The sequence below is a fragment of the Oncorhynchus clarkii genome, chromosome 33 (assembly GCF_045791955.1).
Source record: "Oncorhynchus clarkii lewisi isolate Uvic-CL-2024 chromosome 33, UVic_Ocla_1.0, whole genome shotgun sequence".
NCBI lineage: Eukaryota > Metazoa > Chordata > Actinopteri > Salmoniformes > Salmonidae > Oncorhynchus > Oncorhynchus clarkii.
The window spans coordinates 37,442,146-37,466,145 of NC_092179.1; the positions used below are offsets into that span (position 1 = coordinate 37,442,146).

Here is a 24,000-nt window from a genome sequence, read left to right on the forward strand (position 1 = left end):
CCCAACCCTCTCTAGACATTCCACACCGACCCCAAACCTCTCTAGACAGTCCACACCAACCCCAAACCTCTCTAGACAGTCCATACCAACCCCAACCCTCTCTAGACAGTCCACACCATCTCCAACCCTCTCTAGACAGTCCACACCAACCCCAAACCTCTCGAGACAGTCCACACCGACCCCAACCCTCTCTAGACAGTCCACACCAACCCCAACCCTCTCTCGACAGTCCACACAATGCCAAACCTCTCTAGACAGTCCACACCGAAACCCAACCTCTCTTAGATTCCGACCCCAAACCTCTCTTAGACAGTCCACACCGATCCCAACCCTCTCTAGACAGTCCACACCAACCCCAACCCTCTCTAGACAGTCCACACCAACCCCAACCCTCTCTAGACAGTCCACACCAACCCCAAACCTCTCTTAGACAGTCCACACCAACCCCAAACCTCTCTTAGACAGTCCACTCCGACCCCAAACCTCTCTAGACAGTCCACACCAACCCCACTAACTCCACATCCTCCTATACCCCCCCCCCCCCGACCATCCCACCAGTCTAAACACACCTGACTTGTAAATATTCTTTATTGCGTTCGTAACGTAAACTCTCTCAGCGCTGAGTCCGGCCCAGGACTTTCCCACACTCCTCTCTGTCGAGACCAGACCCTAACACTGAGCCCTGTCGCCCCAGTCACTAGCACTGTAAACAACTAAACTGGGACTGGGGGAGAGAGAGGGAAGGTGGGAGGGAGAGATTGAGGGAGGGAGGGACTGGAGAGAGGGAGAGAGGGGGATATAAAGAGAGGTTTGTTTGGGAGATGGGCTCTGGATTAGAGGCCGTATCCGACTGGACCCACAGAACCAGATACAGGAGGGGTAGGGGGAGAGAGAGGGAGGGAGAGGAGAGGGAAGAGAGAGGGAGGGAGGGAGGGAGGGACCGGAGAGAGGGAGAGAGAGGGATATAAAGAGAGGTTTGTTTGGTAGATGGGCTCTGGATTAGAGGCCGTATCCGACTGGCATCCCACAGAACCAGATACAGGAGGGGAAGGGGGAGAGAGGGCCGCCAAGAGAGGGCCGCCCACCACAACAAACCTGCCAAGAGAGGGCCCGCCCAAAAAAACAAACCTACCAAGAGAGGGCCGCCCACCACAACAAACCTCCCAAGAGAGGGCCGCCCATCACAACAAACCTGCCAAGAGAGGGCCGCCCACCACAACAAACCTGCCAAGAGAGGGCCCGCCCAAAAAAACAAACCTACCAAGAGAGGGCCGCCCACCACAACAAACCTCCCAAGAGAGGGCCGCCCACCACAGCAAACCTCCCAAGAGTGGGCCGCCCACCACAGCAAACCTCCCAAGAGTGGGCCGCCCACCACAGCAAACCTACCAAGAGAGGGCCGCCCACCACAACAAACCTGCCAAGAGAGGGCCGCCCACCACAACAAACCTACCAAGAGAGGGCCGCCCACCAAAACTCACGGACCAGACAAGGAGGCAACAAATCAGCGAGGCAACAAAGAGACCAAAGCTCCACAGATTGGAGTATCTGTCCATAGGACCACTTTAAGCCGTACACTCCACAGAGCTGGGCTTTACGGAAGAGTGGCCAGAAAATAACGTTTGGTGTTCGCCAAAAGGCATGTGGGAGACTCCCCAAACATATGGAAGAAGGTACTCTGGTCAGACGAGACTAAAATTGGCCATCAAGGCAAACTCTATGTCTGGCGCAAACCCAAACACCTTTCATCACCCCGAGAACACCATCCCCACAGTGAAGCATGGTGGTGGCAGCATCATGCTGCGGGGATGTGTTCCCATCGGCAGGGAAACCGGCTTCACAGCAGAGACGGCAGCAGGATCCTGTAGATCCAGACTGGTGTTTTGTTGTTACCTTATTTTACCAGGTAAATTGACTGAGAAAACACACTGTCATTTACAGCAACGACCTGGGAAATAGTTACAGGGGGAAGAGGAGGGGGGGGGGATGAACGGACCAATTGGAAGCTGGGGATGATTAGGTTGCCATGGTGCATCTAGCTTCAACACAGACAGACAAGGGGTTCCCAGGTACACACACACTCCCAGGTGTGTGATACTCTGCCGGTAACTATTAATGACCTTATTTTAGCCATTTCCTCCTATGTAAAGACAAGAAACCCCTATACCAGCAGCAGGTCTATGAATAGGACAAGCTCAATTTATCATGGCTGTTTTCTGACTCTATGGATCTCTTCTAAACAGATTTGCTGACCTGAAGATGACCTGTTATTTAACTGGGCCTCCTGACTTTTACAACCGGCTAGTTCGTGCTTCTACACCTGCATTGCTTGCTGTTTTGGGGGTTTTAGGCTGGGGGTTTCTGTACAGCACTTTGAGATATCAGCTGATGTACGAAGGGCTTTATAAATACATTTGATTTGATTTCTACTCCCAAGTCGTAACACAGGAGAAATGTTTCTTACAACAGGCAAGTTCTGTCCACTCCCCAGGTTACCTCCTTACAACAGGCAGGTTCTGTCCACTCCCCAGGTTACCTCCTTACAACAGGCAGGTTCTGTCCACTCCCAGGTTACCTCCTTACAACAGGCAGGTTCTGTCCACTCCCAGGTTACCTCCTTACAACAGGCAGGTTCTGTCCCCTCCCCAGGTTACCTCCTTACAACAGGCAGGTTCTGTCCACTCCCCAGGTTAATGTTCCTTACAGTGTAGAGGTCCTCTGTTGGTGTGGCACCTCATTACAACAGTCAGGTTCTGTCCACTCCCCAGGTTAATGTTCCTTACAGTGTACAGAGGTCCTCTGTTGGTGTGGCACCTCATTACAACAGGCAGGTTCTGTCCACTCCCCAGGTTAATGTTCCTTACAGTGTACAGAGGTCCTCTGTTGGTGTGGCACCTCATTCATTGTCTCCTTTTTTAATGTTCAAATATTTGGATCTGTTTGCTACAAATGTAAAAACTTAAGTCTTCAACTCTTCTCTCAAACAAATCTGGTATTTTAAAACGAACATGGTCAACAACAAAAAAACAGCCAAATAACTCAAGTAAAACATCAACATTACTGTGTCAAGGTTTATTTTAATATAACTTTCTGTCAATACAAGTCTGGGATTCAAAAACGCAAGGAAAAACAACCATATTCAACTGGAGACGAGAATAGAAGGACCAACAGCAGGAGGAGAAACATTTAGAACGACAGGCTAGTGTTGTATTCACACTGAACACAATCTGGTCTGTCTTATTGGTGTGTGTGTGTGTGTGTGTGTGTGTCTGTCTTATTGTGGTGTGTGTAGTGTGTGTGTCTGTCTTATTGGTGTGTGGTGTGTGTGTGTGTAGTGTGTGTGTATGTGTGTAGTGTGTGTGTGTAGTGTGTGTAGTGTGTGTGTGTGTCTTTCTTATTGGTGTGTATGTGTAGTGTGTAGTGTGTGTGTGTGTGTGTAGTGTGTGTGTGTGTGTGTGTGTGTGTGTGTGTGTGTATGTGTGTGTGGTGTGGTGTGTGGTGAGTAGTGTGTGTGTGTGGTGTGGTGTGTAGTGTGTGTGGTGTGGTGTGTGGTGTGGTGTGTGGTGTGTAGTGTGTGTGGTGTGTAGTGTGTGTGTGTGTATGTATGTAGTGTGTGTAGTGTGTGTATGTGTGTGTGTAGTGTGTGTGTGTGTGTGTCTCTCCATATTGGACAGAATGCTTATTTATCCTCTTAGTGTTTATTTTACAGCTCATAGGATCGTCGTCCTGAAACTATCAACCCCTCTGTATCAAATATCACTTTTTATTTATTTTTTAAACAACACATTGTTCTTCAAAGTCAAGTCCTCACAATCATAATAATATATAATTCATTCACTTTTTCCCCCCAAAAAAGCATAAAGTTTTAAATATACTAGAAATAAAAATATATAACAGTCGATATATATACTTTAAAATATGATCTAAACTTGTAAACGGTATGAAAGCAATGATAGCAACGTGAAACTGCATCCAATATGTGCCTCCTCAGACAGTTGTATATTACAGTAGAGACCTGGGACTTTATTAAAGCTGGTAGCCAGAGGTGGGCCAGCTTGGTACATGGCCACTGGGGTCATTTGACCGACTGTTTGACCGACTGTGTTTGGGTGTGTGTAACCTACATGAGCACCGAAGAGGCATCATGTTTCACATGTTTCTAAGGGGTGATGATGGCCCCTTATTGAGCTGACTGTAGTTGTCTGACTGTTTTCGGGTTCTGTGTAACCTAGTTGGCTGACTGTTTTCCGATCTGTGTAACCTAGTTGGCTGACTGTTTTCGGGTTCTGTGTAACCTAGTTGGCTGACTGTTTTCGGGTTCTGTGTAACCTAGTTGGCTGACTGTTTTCGGGTTCTGTGTAACCTAGTTGGCTGACTGTTTTCGGGTTCTGTGTAACCTAGTTGGCTGACTGTTTTCGGATCTGTGTAACCTATATTCTCCAGCTGTTCTCTGTTCTGTTCGTAACATTTCGACCAGGACCTAGGCCACCAGTTTGGATAAGGAGTGAGTGACCGTGCCTGTACTTCCTGTATTCCTGAAATCTGTCCAAGACCAAGGAGACCATTTACTCAGAGCTCAGTCTTGCCCCCGACCGCACCACCTGCCCCAGCCCCAGCCCCAGGCCCTGCCCCAGCCCCAGCCCCAGCCCCAGGCCCTGCCCCAGCCCCAGCCCCAGCCCCAGGCCCTGCCCCAGGCCCTGCCCCAGCCCCAGCCCCAGCCCCAGGCCCTGCCCCAGCTCCTGCCCCAGCCCCAGCCCCAGGCCCTGCCCCAGCCCCAGCCCCAGCCCCAGCTCCTGCCCCTGTCCCATCTCCGTTGCTGGGTGGCCTAGAGGCTGAGGCGGACTGGAAGCCCAGAGAGGCAGAGTTGATGCAGTATCGTTTCCCTGTGGGTCTGGGGCCGTCATCAAACAGGTGTCCGAGGTGAGAACCACACTGAAACACACAGACTGATTACTCAGCAATATCCAATACAACATTTTGTTGTAATTGTAAATATGACAACTAAAATCTGTGACCCCCCTCCAAGGAGAACCGATAATCTGGTCTCTACTTCCGCTTCACCTAAACAGATCTCCTATCTCTGCTAGTCTTTAACCTCTAGGTAGACCTCATATCTAACCAGGTCTTTGTTGTAACAGAGAATTGGTTATCAACGCCTTTAAATAAACGGTGACATAATGTGAACCAGTTTACCTGACTACAGCTGGTCTCAACTCTGTGCATCCCGTAGGCGAAATCGTCTGTTACAGTGACTGACTCCTCCTTTACCAGGTCATAGAAGGAAGGCCAACCTGGAACACAGAAACAACACATCCTCTTACTGGAACACAGAAACAACACATCCTACTACTGGAACACAGAAACAACACTTCCTACTACTGGAACACAGAAACAACACATCCTACTACTGGAACACAGAAACAACACATCCTATTACTGGAACACAGCAACAACACACCCTACTACTGGAACACAGAAACAACACATCCTACTACTGGAACACAGAAACAACACATCCTACTACTGGAACACAGAAACAACACATCCTACTACTGGAACACAGAAACAACACATCCTATTACTGGAACACAGCAACAACACATCCTACTACTGGAACACAGAAACAACACATCCTACTACTGGAACACAGAAACAACACATCCTACTACTGGAACACAGAAACAACACATCCTACTACTGGAACACAGAAACAACACATCCTCTTACTGGAACACAGAAACAACACATCCTACTACTGGAACACAGAAACAACACATCCTACTACTGGAACACAGAAACAACACATCCTACTACTGGAACACAGAAACAACACATCCTATTACTGGAACACAGCAAGAGAGAGTAGAGTAGCAGAGTAGAGAAGAGCAGTGTAGAGCAGAGTAGAGAAGAGCAGAGAAGAGCAGAGTAGAGAAGAGCAGAGTAGAGAAGAGCAGCGTAGAGAAGAGCAGAGTAGAGAAGAGCAGTGTAGAGCAGAGTAGAGAAGAGCAGAGTAGAGAAGAGCAGCGTAGAGCAGAGTAGAGAAGAGCAGAGTATAGAAGAGCAGCGTAGAGAAGAGCAGCGTAGAGCAGAGTATAGAAGAGCAGCATAGAGAAGAGCAGAGTATAGAAGAGCAGAGTAGAGAAGAGCAGCGTAGAGCAGAGTAGAGAAGAGCAGAGTAGAGAAGAGCAGCGTAGAGCAGAGTAGAGAAGAGCAGAGTAGAGAAGAGCAGCGTAGAGCAGAGTAGAGAAGAGCAGAGTAGAGAAGAGCAGCGTAGAGTAGAGAAGAGAAGTGCAGCGTAGAGAAGAGCAGAGTATAGAAGAGCAGAGTATAGAAGAGCAGAGTATAGAAGAGCAGCGTAGAGCAGAGTATAGAAGAGCAGAGTAGAGAAGAGCAGCGTAGAGCAGAGTATAGAAGAGCAGCGTAGAGAAGAGCAGAGTATAGAAGAGCAGAGTATAGAAGAGCAGCGTAGAGAAGAGCAGCGTAGAGAAGAGCAGCGTAGAGAAGAGCAGCGTAGAGAAGAGCAGAGTATAGAAGAGCAGCGTAGAGAAGAGCAGAGTATAGAAGAGCAGCGTAGAGAAGAGCAGCGTAGAGAAGAGCAGAGTATAGAAGAGCAGCGTAGAGAAGAGCAGCGTAGAGCAGAGCAGAGTAGAGCAGAGTAGAAGAGCAGAGTATAGAAGAGCAGCGTAGAGAAGAGCAGCGTAGAGAAGAGCAGAGTAGAGAAGAGCAGCGTAGAGAAGAGCAGAGCAGAGAAGAGAAGAGCAGAGAAGAGTAGAGAAGAGAAGAGCAGAGAAGAGCAGAGTAGAGAAGAGCAGAGTAGAGAAGAGCAGCGTAGAGAAGAGCAGAGTAGAGAAGAGCAGAGTAGAGAAGAGCAGCGTAGAGAAGAGCAGAGCAGAGAAGAGCAGAGCAGAGAAGAGTAGAGAAGAGAAGAGCAGAGAAGAGCAGAGTAGAGAAGAGCAGTGTAGAGAAGAGCAGAGAAGAACAGAGTAGAGAAGAGCAGTGTAGAGAAGAGCAGAGTAGAAGAGCAGAGTAGAGTAGAGCAGAGTAGAGAAAAGCAGAGAAGAGCAGCGTAGAGAAGAGCAGCGTAGAGAAGAGCAGAGTAGAGAAGAGCAGAGAAGAGCAGAGAAGAGCAGAGTAGAGAAGAGCAGAGTAGAGAAGAGCAGCGTAGAGTAGAGAAGAGAAGAGCAGCGTAGAGAAGAGCAGAGTAGAGATTAAATATTGTTACGCAATTAATTTTTATAGTGTTTTCACACTGGTGCTCCCAAAATAAAAGTGCAGGTCGTACACAGCTGTGTGTATGTGTGGGCCTGCCAGCGTGCCTCCCTGCTTGCACTCGTGCAGGCCTGTGTGTATCTTCCCAGTCAACCAGAGGATTCCCCTTGGCTGGGCTCCCCTCTCCCTCCTCCCTCCCTCCCATTCCCCATACTACCCCTTGGTTGGGCTTCCCTCTCCCTCCCCTCTCCCTCCTCCCTCCCTCCCATTCCCCATACTACCCCTTGGCTGGGCATCCCTCTCCCTCCTCCCTCCCTCCCATTCCCCATACTACCCCTTGGCTGGACTCCCCTCTCCCTCCTCCCTCCCTCCCATTCTCCATACTACCCCTTGGCTGGGCTCCCCTCTCCCTCCTCCCTCCCATTCCCCATACTACCCCTTGGCTGGGCTCCCCTCTCCCTCCTCCCTCCCTCCCTCCCATTCCCCATACTACCCCTTGGCTGGGCTTCCCTCTCCCTCCTCCCTCCCTCCCCCCCATACTACCCCTTGGCTGGGCTCCCCTCTCCCTCCCATTTCCCTCCTCCCTCCCTCCCATTCCCCATACTACCCCTTGGTTGGGCTTCCCTCTGCCTCCCTCTCCCTCCTCCCTCCCTCCCATTCCCCATACTACCCTTTGGTTGGGCTTCCCTCTCCCTCCCGTTTCCCTCCCTCATACTACCCCCCTTTCCCCTTTCCCTCCTCCTCTCTTCATCCCTCTCCTTTCCCTCCTCCTCTCTTCATCCCTCTCCTTTCCCTCCTCCTCTCTTCATCCCTCTTCTTTCCCTCCTCCTCTCTTCATCCCTCTTCTTTCCCTCCTCCTCTCTTCATCCCTCTCCTTTCCCTCCTCCTCTTCATCCCTCTCCTTTCCCTCCTCCTCTCTTCATCCCTCTCCTTTCCCTCCTCCTCTCTTCATCCCTCTACTTTCCCTCCTCCTCTCTTCATCCCTCTCCTTTCCCTCCTCCTCTCTTCATCCCTCTCCTTTCCCTCCTCCTCTCTTCATCCCTCTCCTTTCCCTCCTCCTCTCTTCATCCCTCTACTTTCCCTCCTCCTCTCTTCATCCCTCTCCTTTCCCTCCTCCTCTCTTCATCCCTCTCCTTTCCCTCCTCCTCTCTTCATCCCTCTCCTTTCCCTCCTCCTCCCTCCCTAAATAGGTTTGTTTCAGGTTGTTATGAGGAACAGAGGACGGTGTCCTCTAATGGAAGTGTTGATGACATCAGTCTGAAATTAGAACCTTTTTCCATCCACTTCCTAAATGTAGGGGATTAGATCACAATAGAACAGCGCTGAATTACCTTCCTAATCAAAATGTTCAGACAGACAGACAGACAGACAGAAATATTCTGTAGAAAGTAGAAATATTCTGAATCACCCTTTCTAAGACTGAGCAGTAGGCTTGATGCAGTTTCTGAACATCACGCTAATTAAAGGAAATGTCAAAGCATCTCTCTCTGCTTTTCCATGAGCAGTTGGTTTGTTTTGGAGGCTTGAGACGCTGCAGTGCTACAGGGCCATCCTGGGCTCCCTGGGTACCGTCTCAGTCTGTGACAGGAAGGGAGCTTTCACTCTGCCTGCCTGTTTCTCAGATCCAAGCCCAGTCCTGTTTATTGAGTTATCGGTTGAGTATTAGAGGGAGAGAGGAGGAGAGGGAGGGCAGGAAGGAGAAGGAGCCGTCCACCACCCCTCTCCACCCTGGACCCCACAGAGTTCTCTGTAGTACAACAACCAGACTCTAAACACCCCCCCATCCATCCTCCACCGTGCTCCTCAAGCCCCTAACCATCTACCTCCTGGACCCACCAGCTCCCTTCCTACGACTCTCCCTCCTTCCTACGACTCTCCCTCCTTCCTACGACTCTCCCTCATTCCATCTCCCTGTGGTAGGTCATCAACAACCAAACTCTCCTCCCCCATCCCTCCCTCCCTCCCTCTCCTTCCTACAACTCTCCCTCCATCTCCCTGTGGTAGGTCATCAACATCCAGACTCCCTCCCTCCCTCCCTCCCTCCTTCCTACGACTCTCTCTCCTTCCTACAACTCTCCCTCCTTCCATCTCCCTGTGGCAGGTCATCAACAACCAGACTCTCCTCCATGTTTTTCCTCTTCAGGTCTTATCAGTCTACCCCTGGAGCCTCCAGCTCCCTGAAACAAGCACCATGCCCTGTCCATCACCCTGGAGCCTCCAGCTCCCTGAAACAAGCACCACCCCCTGTCCATCACCCTGGAGCCTCCAGCTCCCTGAAACAAGCACCACCCCCTGTCCATCACCCTGGAGCCTCCAGCTCCCTGAAACAAGCACCACCCCCTGTCCATCACCCTGGAGCCTCCAGCTCCCTGAAACAAGCACCACCCCCCTGTCCATCACCCTGGACCACCAGCTACAGCTCCAACACCACGGTCTCCCTGCGGTAGGTCATCAACAACCACACTCCCCATCCCCCTCAAGCTGTAAACCGTCTACCCCTGAGGAGTTAGGGGAGGGGGCGGCTTTGGCCAACGACAACAAAGCCATGCAATTCCACAGCAACACAGGAAACACACTGGGGAATCGAGGAATCTATGAGTCAGAAGAGGAGAATCCCTAACTCCAACTTCACACACTGGAGTGACTGTGTGTGTGTGTGTGCTTTATTACCACTGGTTAGAGACTCAGTGAATGGAGCAGTGTAGCCTGTTAAGGGAATAGGGTAGAATTTAGTACACAAGCCCTGGTTTGGACAACAGTAGTCCACTGTTAAGGGAATAGGGTAGAATTTAGTACACAAGCCCTGGTTTGGACAACAGTGGTCCACTGTTAAGGGAAAAGGGTAGCATTTAGTACACAAGCCCTGGTTTGGACAACAGTAGTCCACTGTTAAGGGAAAAGGGTAGCATTTAGTCCACTATTAAGGGAATAGGGTAGCATTTAGTCCACTATTAAGGGAATAGGGTAGCATTTAGTACACAAGCCCTGGTTTGGACAACAGCAGTCTAAGGGAATAGGGTAGAATTTAGTACACTATTAAGGGAATATGGTACCATTTAGTCCACTATTAAGGGAATAGGGTAGTATTTAGTCCACTATTAAGGGAATAGGGTAGTATTTAGTCCACTATTAAGGGAATATGGTCGCATTTAGTCCACTATTAAGGGAATATGGTACCATTTAGTCCACTATTAAGGGAATAGGGTAGTATTTAGTCCACTATTAAGGGACTAGGGTAGCATTTAGTCCACTATTAAGGGAATATGGTACCATTTAGTCCACTATTAAGGGAATAGGGTAGTATTTAGTCCACTATTAAGGGAATAGGGTAGAATTTAGTCCACTATTAAGGGAATAGGGTAGTATTTAGTCCACTATTAAGGGAATAGGGTAGCGAGCTGAGCAGCATTTCTGTATTTCACCATCTGTTCAGTTGTTGAAGGAAACATTGATTTGAGGGACTTAAACATTCTGTAGAAAATAAGGCACATTTTTTTTTGGTGCTTGTGGACACACAACATGTCTCTCCATCTCCCAACCCACACACACCTCTCTGTCTCCCCCTATTGTTCATCTCAACTTCACCACTAGGCCACTGCTTCTCGGGACCTTGGTTAGCTGAAACAGGTGTCTTCTAGTAGGGCTGGAGTAAAAGCCTGCCCCACATAGCTTTCCAGAAGGAGGGTTGTTTCTGAGAATGTACCTCATTCACTCATCCTCAATCAAAATAATTTCCCTGAAACCCTTTAGTAAAAGAATCGTAACATTCACCACAGTTCCTCCCCGGTCTCCAGTGACACCGCGGCCGATCTCCACTCTCAGGTATTTCCTAATTACAGCCTAAGACAAATCGCTGGTCAGAGAGAGAGAGAGAGACTGCAATTAAACCCAACAGGAATTCCTAAAGGATTAGCTATGACAGACTCCCAGATAGCTTTCATTTAAAAACACCTCTCTGGAAGTGTCTTAGAGGATACCATTTAGGACACAGCCTATCTAATGCACTGCTCTTACTTCTTGCCGGCAATGAAGGTCCTCCCACTGTGATAACGACCTATCGGCAGTGAGATTCTAAGTGTTCTAGCTAGAGAATGAAGCTCCTCCCACTGTGATAACGACCTATCGGCAGTGAGATTCTAAGTGTTGTAGCTAAAGAATGAAGCTCCTCCCACTGTGATAACGACCTATCGGCAGTGAGATTCTAAATGTTGTAGCTAGAGAATGAAGGTCCTCCCACTGTGATAACGACCTATCGGCAGTGAGATTCTAAGTGTTCTAGCTAGAGAATGAAGCTCCTCCCACTGTGATAACGACCTATCGGCAGTGAGATTCTCAGTGTTCTAGCTAGAGAAGGGCCTCCCACTGTGATAACGACCTATCGGCAGTGAGATTCTCAGTGTTCTAGCTAGAGAAGGGCCTCCCCCACTATGATAACGACCTATCGGCAATGAGATTGTGTTCTAGATCCCCCACTATGATAACGACCTATCGGCAGTGAGATTCTCAGTGTTCTAGCTAGAGAAGGGCCTCCCACTGTGATAACGACCTATCGGCAGTGAGATTCTCAGTGTTCTAGCTAGAGAAGGGCCTCCCCCACTATGATAACGACCTATCGGCAATGAGATTCTCAGTGTTCTAGCTAGAGAAGGGCCTCCCCCACTGTGATAACGACCTATCGGCAGTGAGATTCTCAGTGTTCTAGCTAGAGAAGGGCCTCCCCCACTGTGATAACGACCTATCGGCAGTGAGATTCTCAGTGTTCTAGCTAGAGAAGGGCCTCCCCCACTATGATAACGACCTATCGGCAGTGAGATTCTCAGTGTTCTAGCTAGAGAAGGGCCTCCCCCACTATGATAACGACCTATCGGCAGTGAGATTCTCAGTGTTCTAGCTAGAGAAGGGCCTCCCACTATGATAACGACCTATCGGCAATGAGATTCTCAGTGTTCTAGCTAGAGAAGGGCCTCCCACTATGATAACGACCTATCGGCAGTGAGATTCTCAGTGTTCTAGCTAGAGAAGGGCCTCCCACTATGATAACGACCTATCGGCAGTGAGATTCTCAGTGTTCTAGCTAGAGAATGAAGCTCCTCCCACTGTGATAACGACCTATCGGCAGTGAGATTCTCAGTGTTCTAGCTAGAGAATGAAGCTCCTCCCACTGTGATAACGACCTATCGGCAGTGAGATTCTCAGTGTTCTAGCTAGAGAATGAAGCTCCTCCCACTGTGATAACGACCTATCGGCAGTGAGATTCTCAGTGTTCTAGCTAGAGAATGAAGCTCCTCCCACTGTGATAACGACCTATCGGCAGTGAGATTCTAAGTGTTGTAGCTAGAGAATGAAGGTCCTCCCACTGTGATAACGACCTATCGGCAGTGAGATTCTCAGTGTTCTAGCTAGAGAATGAAGCTCCTCCCACTGTGATAACGACCTATCGGCAGTGAGATTCTCAGTGTTCTAGCTAGAGAATGAAGCTCCTCCCACTGTGATAACGACCTATCGGCAGTGAGATTCTCAGTGTTCTAGCTAGAGAATGAAGCTCCTCCCACTGTGATAACGACCTATCGGCAGTGAGATTCTCAGTGTTCTAGCTAGAGAATGAAGCTCCTCCTACTGTGATAACGACCTATCGGCAGTGAGATTCTAAGTGTTCTAGCTAGAGAATGAAGCTCCTCCCACTGTGATAACGACCTATCGGCAGTGAGATTCTCAGTGTTCTAGCTAGAGAAGGGCCTCCCCCACTATGATAACGACCTATCGGCAGTGAGATTCTCAGTGTTCTAGCTAGAGAAGGGCCTCCCCCACTATGATAACGACCTATCGGCAATGAGATTCTCAGTGTTCTAGCTAGAGAATGAAGCTCCTCCCACTGTGATAACGACCTATCGGCAGTGAGAGTCTCAGTGTTCTAGCTAGAGAAGCTCCTCCCACTGTGATAACGACCTATCGGCAGTGAGATTCTCAGTGTTCTAGCTAGAGAAGGGCCTCCCCCACTATGATAACGACCTATCGGCAATGAGATTCTCAGTGTTCTAACTAGAGAATGAAGCTCCTCCCACTGTGATAACGACCTATCGGCAGTGAGATTCTCAGTGTTCTAGCTAGAGAAGCTCCTCCCACTGTGATAACGACCTATCGGCAGTGAGATTCTCAGTGTTCTAGCTAGAGAAGGGCCTCCCCCACTATGATAACGACCTATCGGCAGTGAGATTCTCAGTGTTCTAGCTAGAGAATGAAGGGCAGGAAGTGTTGTTGTTTTTTAAAACTCAGAAATCTGAAGGAGTACACACACACACACACACACACACCTAGACACACACACACACACACACACACACACACACACACACACACACACCTAGACACACACACACACACACACACACACACACACACACACACACACACACACACACACACACACACACACACCTAGACACACACACACACACACACACCTAGACACACACACACACACACACACACACACACCTAGACACACACACACACCTAGACACACACACCTACACACACTGTCAGACTACACCTTTTTCTTTACCAAGCATGTGACAAAACAGACACACACACACACACACACACACACACACACACACACACACACACCTAGACACACACACACCTAGACACACACCCGCCTAGACACACACACACCTAGACACACACACACCTAGACACACACCCGCCTAGACACACACACACCTAGACACACACACACCTAGACACACACACACACCTAGACACACACACCTACACACACTGTCAGACTACACCTTTTTCTTTACCAAGCATGTGACAAAACAGACACACACACACACACACACACACACACACACACACCTAGACACACACACACCTAGACACACACCCGCCTAGACACACACACACCTAGACACACACACACCTAGACACACACACACCTAGACACACACCACATTGCAAAGAAGGTGAAATTAGCCAGAAGGGTCAAGCTGTGGATCCACTGGTGTAAATAAGACCCGATAAAGAGAGAGAAATATGACTAGCTCAACTTCTCTAATCTGGAACTCCTGTTGATATGAGGCCTTGGGATGGCAGCTATACATTATGTTGAGTGGAACATGGGGGCGCATGCAAAATGGCACCCTATTCTCTAAGGATTCCCCTATGAACCCTGGTCTAAAGTAGTGCACTACCCCTATGGGGCCCTGGTCTAAAGTAGTGCACTACCCCTATGGGGCCCTGATCTAAAGTAGTGCACTGCCCCTATGGGTCCTGGTCTAAAGTAGTGCACTGCCCCTATGGGGCCCTGGTCTAAAGTAGTGCACTACCCATATGGGCCCTGGTCTAAAGTAGTGCACTACCCCTATGGGCCCTGGTCTAAAGTAGTGCACTACCCCTATGGGGCCCTGGTCTAAAGTAGTGCACTACCCCTATGGGCCCTGGTCTAAAGTAGTGCACTACCCCTATGGGGCCCTGGTCTAAAGTAGTGCACTACCCCTATGGGGCCCTGGTCTAAAGTAGTGCACTACCCCTATTGGCCCTGGTCTAAAGTAGTGCACTACCCCTATGGGGCCCTGGTCTAAAGTAGTGCACTACCCCTATGGGGCCCTGGTCTAAAGTAGTGCACTACCCCTATGGGGCCCTGGTCTAAAGTAGTGCACTACCCCTATGGGGCCCTGGTCTAAAGTAGTGCACTACCCCTATGGGGCCCTGGTCTAAAGTAGTGCACTACCCCTATGGGCCCTGGTCTAAAGTAGTGCACTACCCCTATAGGGCCTTGGTCTAAAGTAGTGCACTACCCCTATGGGGCCCTGGTCTAAAGTAGTGCACAAAATAGGGAATAGGGTGCAAGTTGGGACTCAATACAAGGTATATTCTACCATGTATTTTGCCATGAAGCAAGTGAAGGGAAACAAGACAACGTGACTCGTCCTCAGCGTTGCCTTGCCTTGTGAGGCGGTTGGTCGGTGCCAGATGAAGTCATGGGATAACGTGTGAGGGTTAAAATGTTTTCTGTATCAAACCTACCTGATCCAGAGTCAAACTTGGTCTCTGACCTGCAAAAAGGGAGACGGCGGATTTTAGACAAAGTCTCTTTTCTCTCAACTCAAAAAAACAATACAAAAAGCAGCAGGCACTTCAAAAGTACAACAACAACAACAACAACAACAACAACAACAACAACAACAACAACAACAATAAATACAACAACAACAACAACAACAACAACAACAATAAATACAACAACAACAACAACAACAACAACAACAATAAATACAACAACAACAACAACAATAAATACAACAACAACAACAACAACAACAATAAATACAACAACAACAACAACAACAACAACAACAATAAATACAATAAATAAAGATAAATTAAATGGTGTTTTCTCCTCTCCTTGATATTACATGGGATGTTCTTCCCAAACCGTCTCCATTGGGAACATAGGGTCTAAGCTACGAGGCTGTGTGTGTGTGTGTGTGTCCTATTTGCGCGTGTGTACGTGTCTATCTCTGTAAGACTACCCTAGCTGTTATTCCTGTCCGGTTGTCTTTGAATCGCTGTGTGTTGCGGAGGGAAACAGGCGACCTGGTAACGAGGCTCGGTGGATGCTACAGTTAACCTTTAAAATGGGTCAGACAGGCCACTGCCGGGACAAGCCAGGGGCTCTTTAACCAATCAGAGAGAGACTAGGGACTAAGAGGAGAAACCAGTGGCTCTTTAACCAATCAGAGAGAGACTAGGGACTAAAGGAGGGACAGTGCCTCTTTAACCAATTAGAGAGAGACTAGGGACAGACAGTGCCTCTTTAACCAATCAGAGAGAGACCAGGGACTAAGAGGAGGGACAGTGCCTCTTTAGAGAGAGACTCTTTAACCAATCAGAGAGAGACCAGGGACTAAGGGAGGGACAGTGCCTCTTTAACCAATTAGAGGAGGGACAGTGCCTCTTTAACCAATTAGAGAGAGAGACTAAGGGAGGGACAGTGCCTCTTGAACCAATCAGAGGAGGGACAGTGCCTCTTTAACCAATTAGAGAGAGACTAGGGACTAAGAGGAAGGACAGTGCCTCTTTAACCAATTAGAGAGAGACTAGGGACTAAGAGGAGGGACAGTGCCTCTTTAACCAATTAGAGAGAGACCAGGGACTAAGAGGAGGGACAGTGCCTCTTTAACCAATTAGAGAGAGACTAGGGACTAAGAGGAGGGACAGTGCCTCTTTAACCAATTAGAGAGAGACCAGGGACTAGGGACTAAGAGGAGGGACAGTGCCTCTTTAACCAAATCAGAGAGAGACTAGAAGGGACTAAACTAGCTCTGAGGAAGAGGAAGGTTAGACCAGTCAGAAGAAGATAGGAAGTGGGGATACAGTAATGATGTCACCGACATTCTAAGAACTTACTTGAACAGCGGGGAGCCACAGACGACACAGGTGTAGATGCCATCCTCTTTATATTCAGTGTATTCCCCTCTGAAGGCACTGTGAGGGGGAGATGGATCAACGCACTAGTTACACTAGTTACACTCCTACAGTCCAGGCAAGTCATTTTAGTCATTTATCCAGAGCAACGGTTAGTGCAGTCAACTTAAGACAACCGCATAATAACAGTCATAGGCCAATGCGCCTCATAAGAACATCATGGGTGGAGACTAGTGTCACTGAGTTTCTTCTTTGTGTCCCAAATGGCCCCCTATTCCCTATATAGAGCAGTGTTTTGGACCAGAGCCCAAATGGCCCCCTATTCCCTATATAGAGCAGTGTTTTGGACCAGAGCCCAAATGGCCCCCTATTCCCTATATAGAACACTGTTTTTGACAGAGCCCAAATGGCCCCCTATTCCCTATATAGAGCAGTGTTTTGGACCAGAGCCCAAATGGCACCCTATTCCCTATATAGAGCAGTGTTTTGGACCAGAGCCCAAATGGCACCCTATTCCCTATATAGAGCAGTGTTTTGGACCAGAGCCCAAATGGCCCCCTATTCCCTATATAAAGCAGTGTTTTTGACCAGAGCCCAAATGGCCCCCTATTCCCTATATAAGAGCAGTGTTTTGGACCAGAGCCCAAATGGCACCCTATTCCCTATATAAGAGCAGTGTTTTGGACCAGAGCCCAAATGGCACCCTATTCCCTATATAAGAGCAGTGTTTTGGACCAGAGCCCAAATGGCACCAGAGCCCAGAGCCCAAATGGCACCCTATTCCCTATATAAGAGCAGTGTTTTGGACCAGAGCCCAAATGGCACCCTATTCCCTATATAAGAGCAGTGTTTTTGACCAGAGCCCAAATGGCACCCTATTCCCTATATAAGAGCAGTGTTTTGGACCAGAGCCCAAATGGCACCCTATTCCCTATATAAGAGCAGTGTTTTTGACCAGAGCCCAAATGGCACCCTATTCCCTATATAAGAGCAGTGTTTTTGGACCAGAGCCCAAATGGCCCCCTATTCCCTATATAGAACACTGTTTTTGACAGAGCCCATTGGGGAATATGGTCCCATTTTGAGAATTCCCCCTTATTTTACAGCAAACAACAGTTTTGCTGCCGACTGACTAGACACGCTGCAGCCTCTAAAGACGGGTTAGTGTGGACCCAGCTAGGACCGTTAGGATACGCCAGCCAAGCTTTAATGTCGATGTGACACAGGAATGTTCTGGAACGTTGCGTTTGGGGAAAAATGACACACAACAACAAAAAAATCACGTGTCTTAATTACTATAATAATAATAATAATAATAATTCTTACACATCTTTTCCCTTTCATTGGTGTTTACAGAAATGCTTATTGTTGTACACTATATACCCCCCTAAATGAATTGACTTGATTGACTTTCCTCCCTCTTCCAACTACTGGGGTCAGTGGACTGTATACTGTAGGCTTTTGGGGGGGCCCTTTACTGTACAGTGCATTTGGAAAGTATTCAGACCCCTTGACTTTTTGTTACGTTACAGCCTTATTCTAAAGTTGGATTCAAATAAAACAATTTCCTCATCAATCTACACACGACACCCCATAATGACATCACAATACCCCATAATGACATCACAATACCCCATAATGACATCACAATACCCCATAATGACATCACGACACCCCATAATGACATCACAATACCCCATAATGACATCACGACACCCCATAATGACATCACAATACCCCATAATGACGTCACAATACCCCATAATGACGTCACAATACCCCATAATGACAAATCAAAAACAAGTTTTTAGAAATCTTTGCAGAAAATAACAGGAATACCTTATTTCTATAAGCATTTACAGACCCTTTGCTATGAGACTCAAAAATGTAGCTCAGGTACATCCTGTTTCCATTGATCATCCTTCAGATGTTTCTACAACTTGATTGGAGTCCACCTGTGGTAAATTCTATTGATTAGACATGATTTAGAAAGGCACATGTCCGTCTATATAAAAAGGTCCCACAGTTGACAGTGCATGTCATGAGCAAAAACCAAGCCATGAAAGAGCTCAGAGACAGGATTGTGTCGAGGCACAGATCTGGGGAAGGGTACCAAAACATTTCTGCAGTACTGAAGGTCCCCAAGAACAGTGGCCTCCCTCGTTCTTAAATGAAAGAAGTTTGGAACCACCAAGACTCTTCCTAGAGCTGGCTTCCTGGCTAAACTGAGAAATCCGTGGAGAAGGGCCTTGGTCAGAGGAAGTGACCAAGAACCCGATGGTCACTCTGACAGAGCTTCAGGGCCCCTCTGTGGAGATGGTTGTCCTTCTGGACAGCACCTCAGGACAGCATCTCAGTAAAAGACACATGACAGCCCACTTGGAGTTTGCCAAAAGGCACCTAAAGACTCTGACCACGAGAAACAAGATTCTCTTGTCGGATGAAACCAAGATTGAACTGTTTGGCCTGAATGCCAAAAGCCACGTCTGGAGGAAACCTGGCAGCATCCCTATGGTGAAGCATGGTGGTGGCACCATCCCTATGGTGAAGCACGGTGGTGACACCATCCCTATGGTGAAGCACGGTGGTGACACCATCCCTACGGTGAAGCACGGTGGTGGCAGCTTCATGCTGGTGGGGATGTTTTTCCATCGACGGGGACTGGGAGACTAGTCAGGTTCGAGGGAAACATGAACAGAGCAAAGAACAGAGAGATTCTTGATGAAAACCTGCTCCAGAGCGCTCAGGAACTCTGGGAGGATCTGCAGAGAAAAATGGGAGAAATTCCCAAAATACAGGTGTGCCAAGCTTGTAGCGTCATACCCAAGAAGACTTGAGGCTGTAATCGCTGCCAAAGGAGCTTCAACAAAGTGCTGACTAAAGGGTCTGAATACTTATCACATTTACATATCAGTTCATTTATTTTTTTATACATTTGCAAACATTTCTACAAACCTGTTTTTGCTTTGTCATTGTGGGGTATTGTGATGTCATTGTGGGGTATTGTGTTGTCATTGTGGGGTATTGTGATGTCATTGTGGGGGTATTGTGATGTCATTGTGGGGGTATTGTGATGTCATTGTGGGGGTATTGTGATGTCATTGTGGGGTATTGTGATGTCATTGTGGGGGTATTGTGATGTCATTGTGGGGGTATTGTGATGTCATTGTGGGGGTATTGTGATGTCATTGTGGGGTATTGTGATGTCATTGTGGGGGTATTGTGATGTCATTGTGGGGGTATTGTGATGTCATTGTGGGGTATTGTGATGTCATTGTGGGGTATTGTGATGTCATTGTGGGGTAGTGTGATGTCATTGTGGAGTATTGTGATGTCATTGTGGGGTATTGTGATGTCATTGTGGGGGTATTGTGATGTCATTGTGGGGTAGTGTGATGTCATTGTGGGGTAGTGTGATGTCATTGTGGGGTAGTGTGATGTCATTGTGGGGTAGTGTGATGTCATTGTGGGGTAGTGTGATGTCATTGTGGGGTAGTGTGATGTCATTGTGGGGTAGTGTGATGTCATTGTGGGGTAGTGTGATGTCATTGTGGGGTAGTGTGATGTCATTGTTGGGTAGTGTGATGTCATTGTGGGGTAGTGTGATGTCATTGTGGGGTAGTGTGATGTCATTGTGGGGTATTGTGATGTCATTATGGGGTATTGTGATGTCATTGTGGGGTATCGTGTGTAGATGGGGGGAAAACAACTATTTAACCCATTTTAGAATCAGGCTGTAACGTAACAAAATGTCAAGGGGTCTGAATACTTTCCAAATGCACTGTAGGCTGTAGACTTTTGGGGTCCCTATAGTGTAGGCTTTGGGGGTCCCTATACTGTAGGCTTTGGGGGTCCCTATACTGTAGGCTTTGGTGGTTTCTATACTGTAGGCTTTGGGGGTCCCTTTACTGTAGGCTTTGGGGGTCCCTATACTGTAGGCTTGTGGGGTCCCTATACTGTAGGCTTTGGGGGTCCCTATAGTGTAGGCTTTGGGGGTTTCTATACTGTAGGCTTTGGGGGTCCCTATACTGTAGGCTTTGGGGGTCCCATACTGTAGGCTTTGGGGGTCCCATACTGTAGGCTTTGGGGGTTTCTATACTGTAGGCTTTGGTGGTCCCTATACTGTAGGCTTTGGGGGTCCCATACTGTAGGCTTTGGGGAAGGGGGGGGTTTCTAGGGGCTATACCTCTCTGTTCCTTTCTCCTGGGTGACATGGAACTGAATGGGGGAGAGACGTTTCTTCAGCTCCTCCTGAGAGAAGGACCTGGGCCATGTCTTCTTGGTCCGGCAGGTTCCTATAGGAGGAGAAGGGAAGAGTTAAGGTCTCAGAACCACTACTGTGGTCAGGGGGAGGGTCTCAGAACCACTACTGTGGTCAGGGGGAGGGTCTCAGAACCACTACTGTGGTCAGGGGGAGGGTCTCAGAACCACTACTGTGGTCAGGGGGAGGGTCTCAGAACCACGACTGTGGTCAGGAGGAGGGAGGGGTGGTGAGGGATGGTGCGTCTCCTCCGTTCTGTCTCCCCCCTGACCCCTTCTGCCTTTACTAGTCCCTCATCATTATTTATAAATCATCACCACTAGGGCCAGGAGTTTTCCCAGGTCAGGAGAAACTCAGGACCCTAGCTACTCATCACACTCCCTGTCTAAACAAGATGCTCAGGCACTGCTCTCATATCACTCAGGTTCCAGGCAAGACGAGCACACGTTCATCACTTCATCAACATTAAACTAAATGTCATACAATTTAGTATAAGGGGACTGAGTGGGGAGGTGTGAATGAAAACTTAGGTTTTTAGATTGTAATTACTTCACTCTTGCCTGGAACTGACCACTGTTTTTGCATTGATCATGACTTCTCTACAGTTAGTGTGTGTGTGTGTGTGGGGGGGGGGGGGGGGGGGGGTGCTACAGCCAAAGCATGTCCTGGAGCAGACCAGACTGATTCCACAAAGCTAACAACTCAAATATAGTCTAGGTAAAAAGTCTAGGTAGTGGACAGAGAATATGTAAAAGTCAACGCTTGTGACCCCAAATGTACTCAAGGTTTCAGTTCTGGGTTAACCCGAGATGACAGGGGAGCTAGATGAGAGGGACGGGAGCTACGGGACCAGGGGAGCTAGATGAGAGGCGGGACAGGGGACAGGGGAGCTAGATGAGAGGCGGGACAGGGGAGCTAGATGAGAGGCGGGGACAGGGGAGCTAGATGAGAGGCGGGACAGGGGAGCTAGATGAGAGGACAGGGGAGCTAGGGACAGGGGAGCTAGATGAGAGGAGGGACAGGGGAGCTAGATGAGAGGAGGGACAGGGGACAGGGGAGCTAGATGAGAGGCGGGACAGGGGAGCTAGATGAGAGGAGGGACAGGGGAGCTAGATGAGAGGAGGGACAGGGGCTAGATGAGAGGCAGGGGAGCTAGATGAGAGGCGGGACAGGGGACAGGGGAGCTAGATGAGAGGGGGACAGGGGAGCTAGATGAGAGGGGGGACAGGGGAGCTAGATGAGAGGGACAGGGGAGCTAGATGAGATGCGGGACAGGGGAGCTAGATGAGATGCGGGACAGGGGAGCTAGATGAGAGGAGGGACAGGGGAGCTAGATGAGAGGCAGGACAGGGGAGCTAGATGAGAGGCGGGACAGGGGAGCTAGATGAGAGGCGGAACTAGATGAGAGGCGGGACAGGGGAGCTAGATGAGAGGCGGGACAGGGGACAGGGGAGCTAGATGAGAGGCGGGGCAGGGGAGCTAGATGAGAGGCGGGACAGGGGAGCTAGATGAGAGGCGGGACCAGGGGAGCTAGATGAGAGGAGGGACAGGGGACAGGGGGAGCTAGATGAGAGGCGGGGCAGGGGAGCTAGGGAGGAGGGACTAGATGAGAGGAGGGACAGGGGACAGGAGAGCTAGATGAGAGGCGGGACAGGGAGGCGGGAGCTAGATGAGAGGCGGGACCAGGGGACAGGGGAGCTAGATGAGAGGAGGGACAGGGAGCTAGATGAGAGGAGGGACTAGATGAGAGGCGGGGCAACAGGGGACTAGGGAGGAGGGAGCTAGATGAGGCGGGGCAGGGGAGCTAGAGAGAGGCGGGACAGGGGACAGGGGAGCTAGATGAGAGGCGGGACAGGGGACAGATGGAGCTAGATGAGAGGCGGGAACAGGGGAGCTAGATGAGAGGCGGGACAGGGGACTAGGGAGAGCTAGATGAGAGGCGGGACAGGGGAGCTAGATGAGAGGCGGGACAGGGGAGCTAGATGAGAGGCGGGACAGGGGAGCTAGATGAGAGGCGGGACAGGGGAGCTAGATGAGAGGCGGGACAGGGGACTAGGAGAGGCGGGACAGCTAGATGAGAGGCGGGACAGGGGGCGGGACAGGGGAGCTAGATGAGAGGCGGGACAGGGGAGCTAGATGAGAGGCGGGACAGGGGAGCTAGATGTCCATCAGTACGCCATTTTGTTAAGGAGACGTCGCTGACTGCAGGTTTATAATGACAGGCTGAAACTGGATGGTAATTTCCTAACATTGTATGATGCCGTCACATTCCCCCTCCTTCATTTCCTCCATCGATCACCATCACCATCGTCACAGCCTTCTTCTGCAAGGAAATCACTGCTGAGTCCTTAGTAGGGTTGCATCTCAAAATGGCACCCTATTCCCTATTTAGTTCACTACTTTAGACCAGGGCCCTATTCCCTACATAGTGCACTACTTTAGACCAGGACCCTATTCCCTACAAAGTGCACTACTTTAGACCAGAGTCTTAAGGCTCCCACATGCTTCGGTTCGGCTGGTGCCTTATCCAACCAAACAAGCGTGCTCGCCACAGTCCCTTAAAAAAAGACCTTTGCTTGAAAAATGAGAAAAAAAGAGACAATAGTACGGTTTTGTCCATCTTGACACGCCTTAGCCAGTATACACTTCCTCAACATAGTCACAATTATTCTAAGACACTTTTGTGTATAGTGTATGTGGACACCCCTTCAAATTAGTGGATTTGGCTATTTCAGCCACACCTGTTGCTGACAGGTGTATAAAATCGGGCACACGGCCATGTAATCTCCATAGACAAACATTGGCAGTAGAACGTCCTTTCAACGTGGCACCGGCATAAGATGCCACCTTTCCAATAAGTCCGTTTGTCAGATTTCTGCCTTGCTAGAGCTGTTCCGGTCAACTGTGTGCTGTTATTGTGAAGTGGAAACGTCTAGGAGCAACAACGGCTCAGCTGTGAAGTGGTAGGCCACACAAGCTCACAGAACGGGACCGCCGAGTGCTGAAGCGCGTAAAAATAATCTGTCCTCGGTTGCAACACTCACTACCGAGTTCCAAACTGCCTCTGGAAGCCACTTCAGCACAATAACTGTTCGTCG

General features: G+C 49.1%; 1 protein-coding gene across 4 annotated transcripts in view; it reads right to left on the reverse strand.

Annotated features, from left to right (window-relative positions):
• Window positions 1-3,055: 3,055 nt before the first annotated feature.
• LOC139392568 (methionine-R-sulfoxide reductase B3, mitochondrial-like) overlaps window positions 3,056-24,000 on the reverse strand; it is a 43,490-nt gene continuing 22,545 nt past the window's right edge. For 2 of the 4 annotated variants that reach the window (XM_071140618.1, XM_071140617.1), the window contains 6 exons: window positions 20,828-20,936; window positions 16,624-16,701; window positions 15,241-15,269; window positions 5,194-5,291; window positions 4,763-4,932; window positions 3,064-4,625 (listed from right to left, as the gene is read on the reverse strand). In XM_071140618.1, the coding sequence (XP_070996719.1) occupies window positions 4,577-4,625; window positions 4,763-4,932; window positions 5,194-5,291; window positions 15,241-15,269; window positions 16,624-16,701; window positions 20,828-20,936 (533 nt within the window). In that variant the 3' untranslated portion in view covers window positions 3,064-4,576. Of the gene's footprint in view, window positions 4,656-4,762; window positions 4,933-5,193; window positions 5,292-15,240; window positions 15,270-16,623; window positions 16,702-20,827; window positions 20,937-24,000 lie in introns of all 4 variants that reach the window. The other 2 variants (XM_071140615.1, XM_071140614.1) reach the window with 2 other exon arrangements.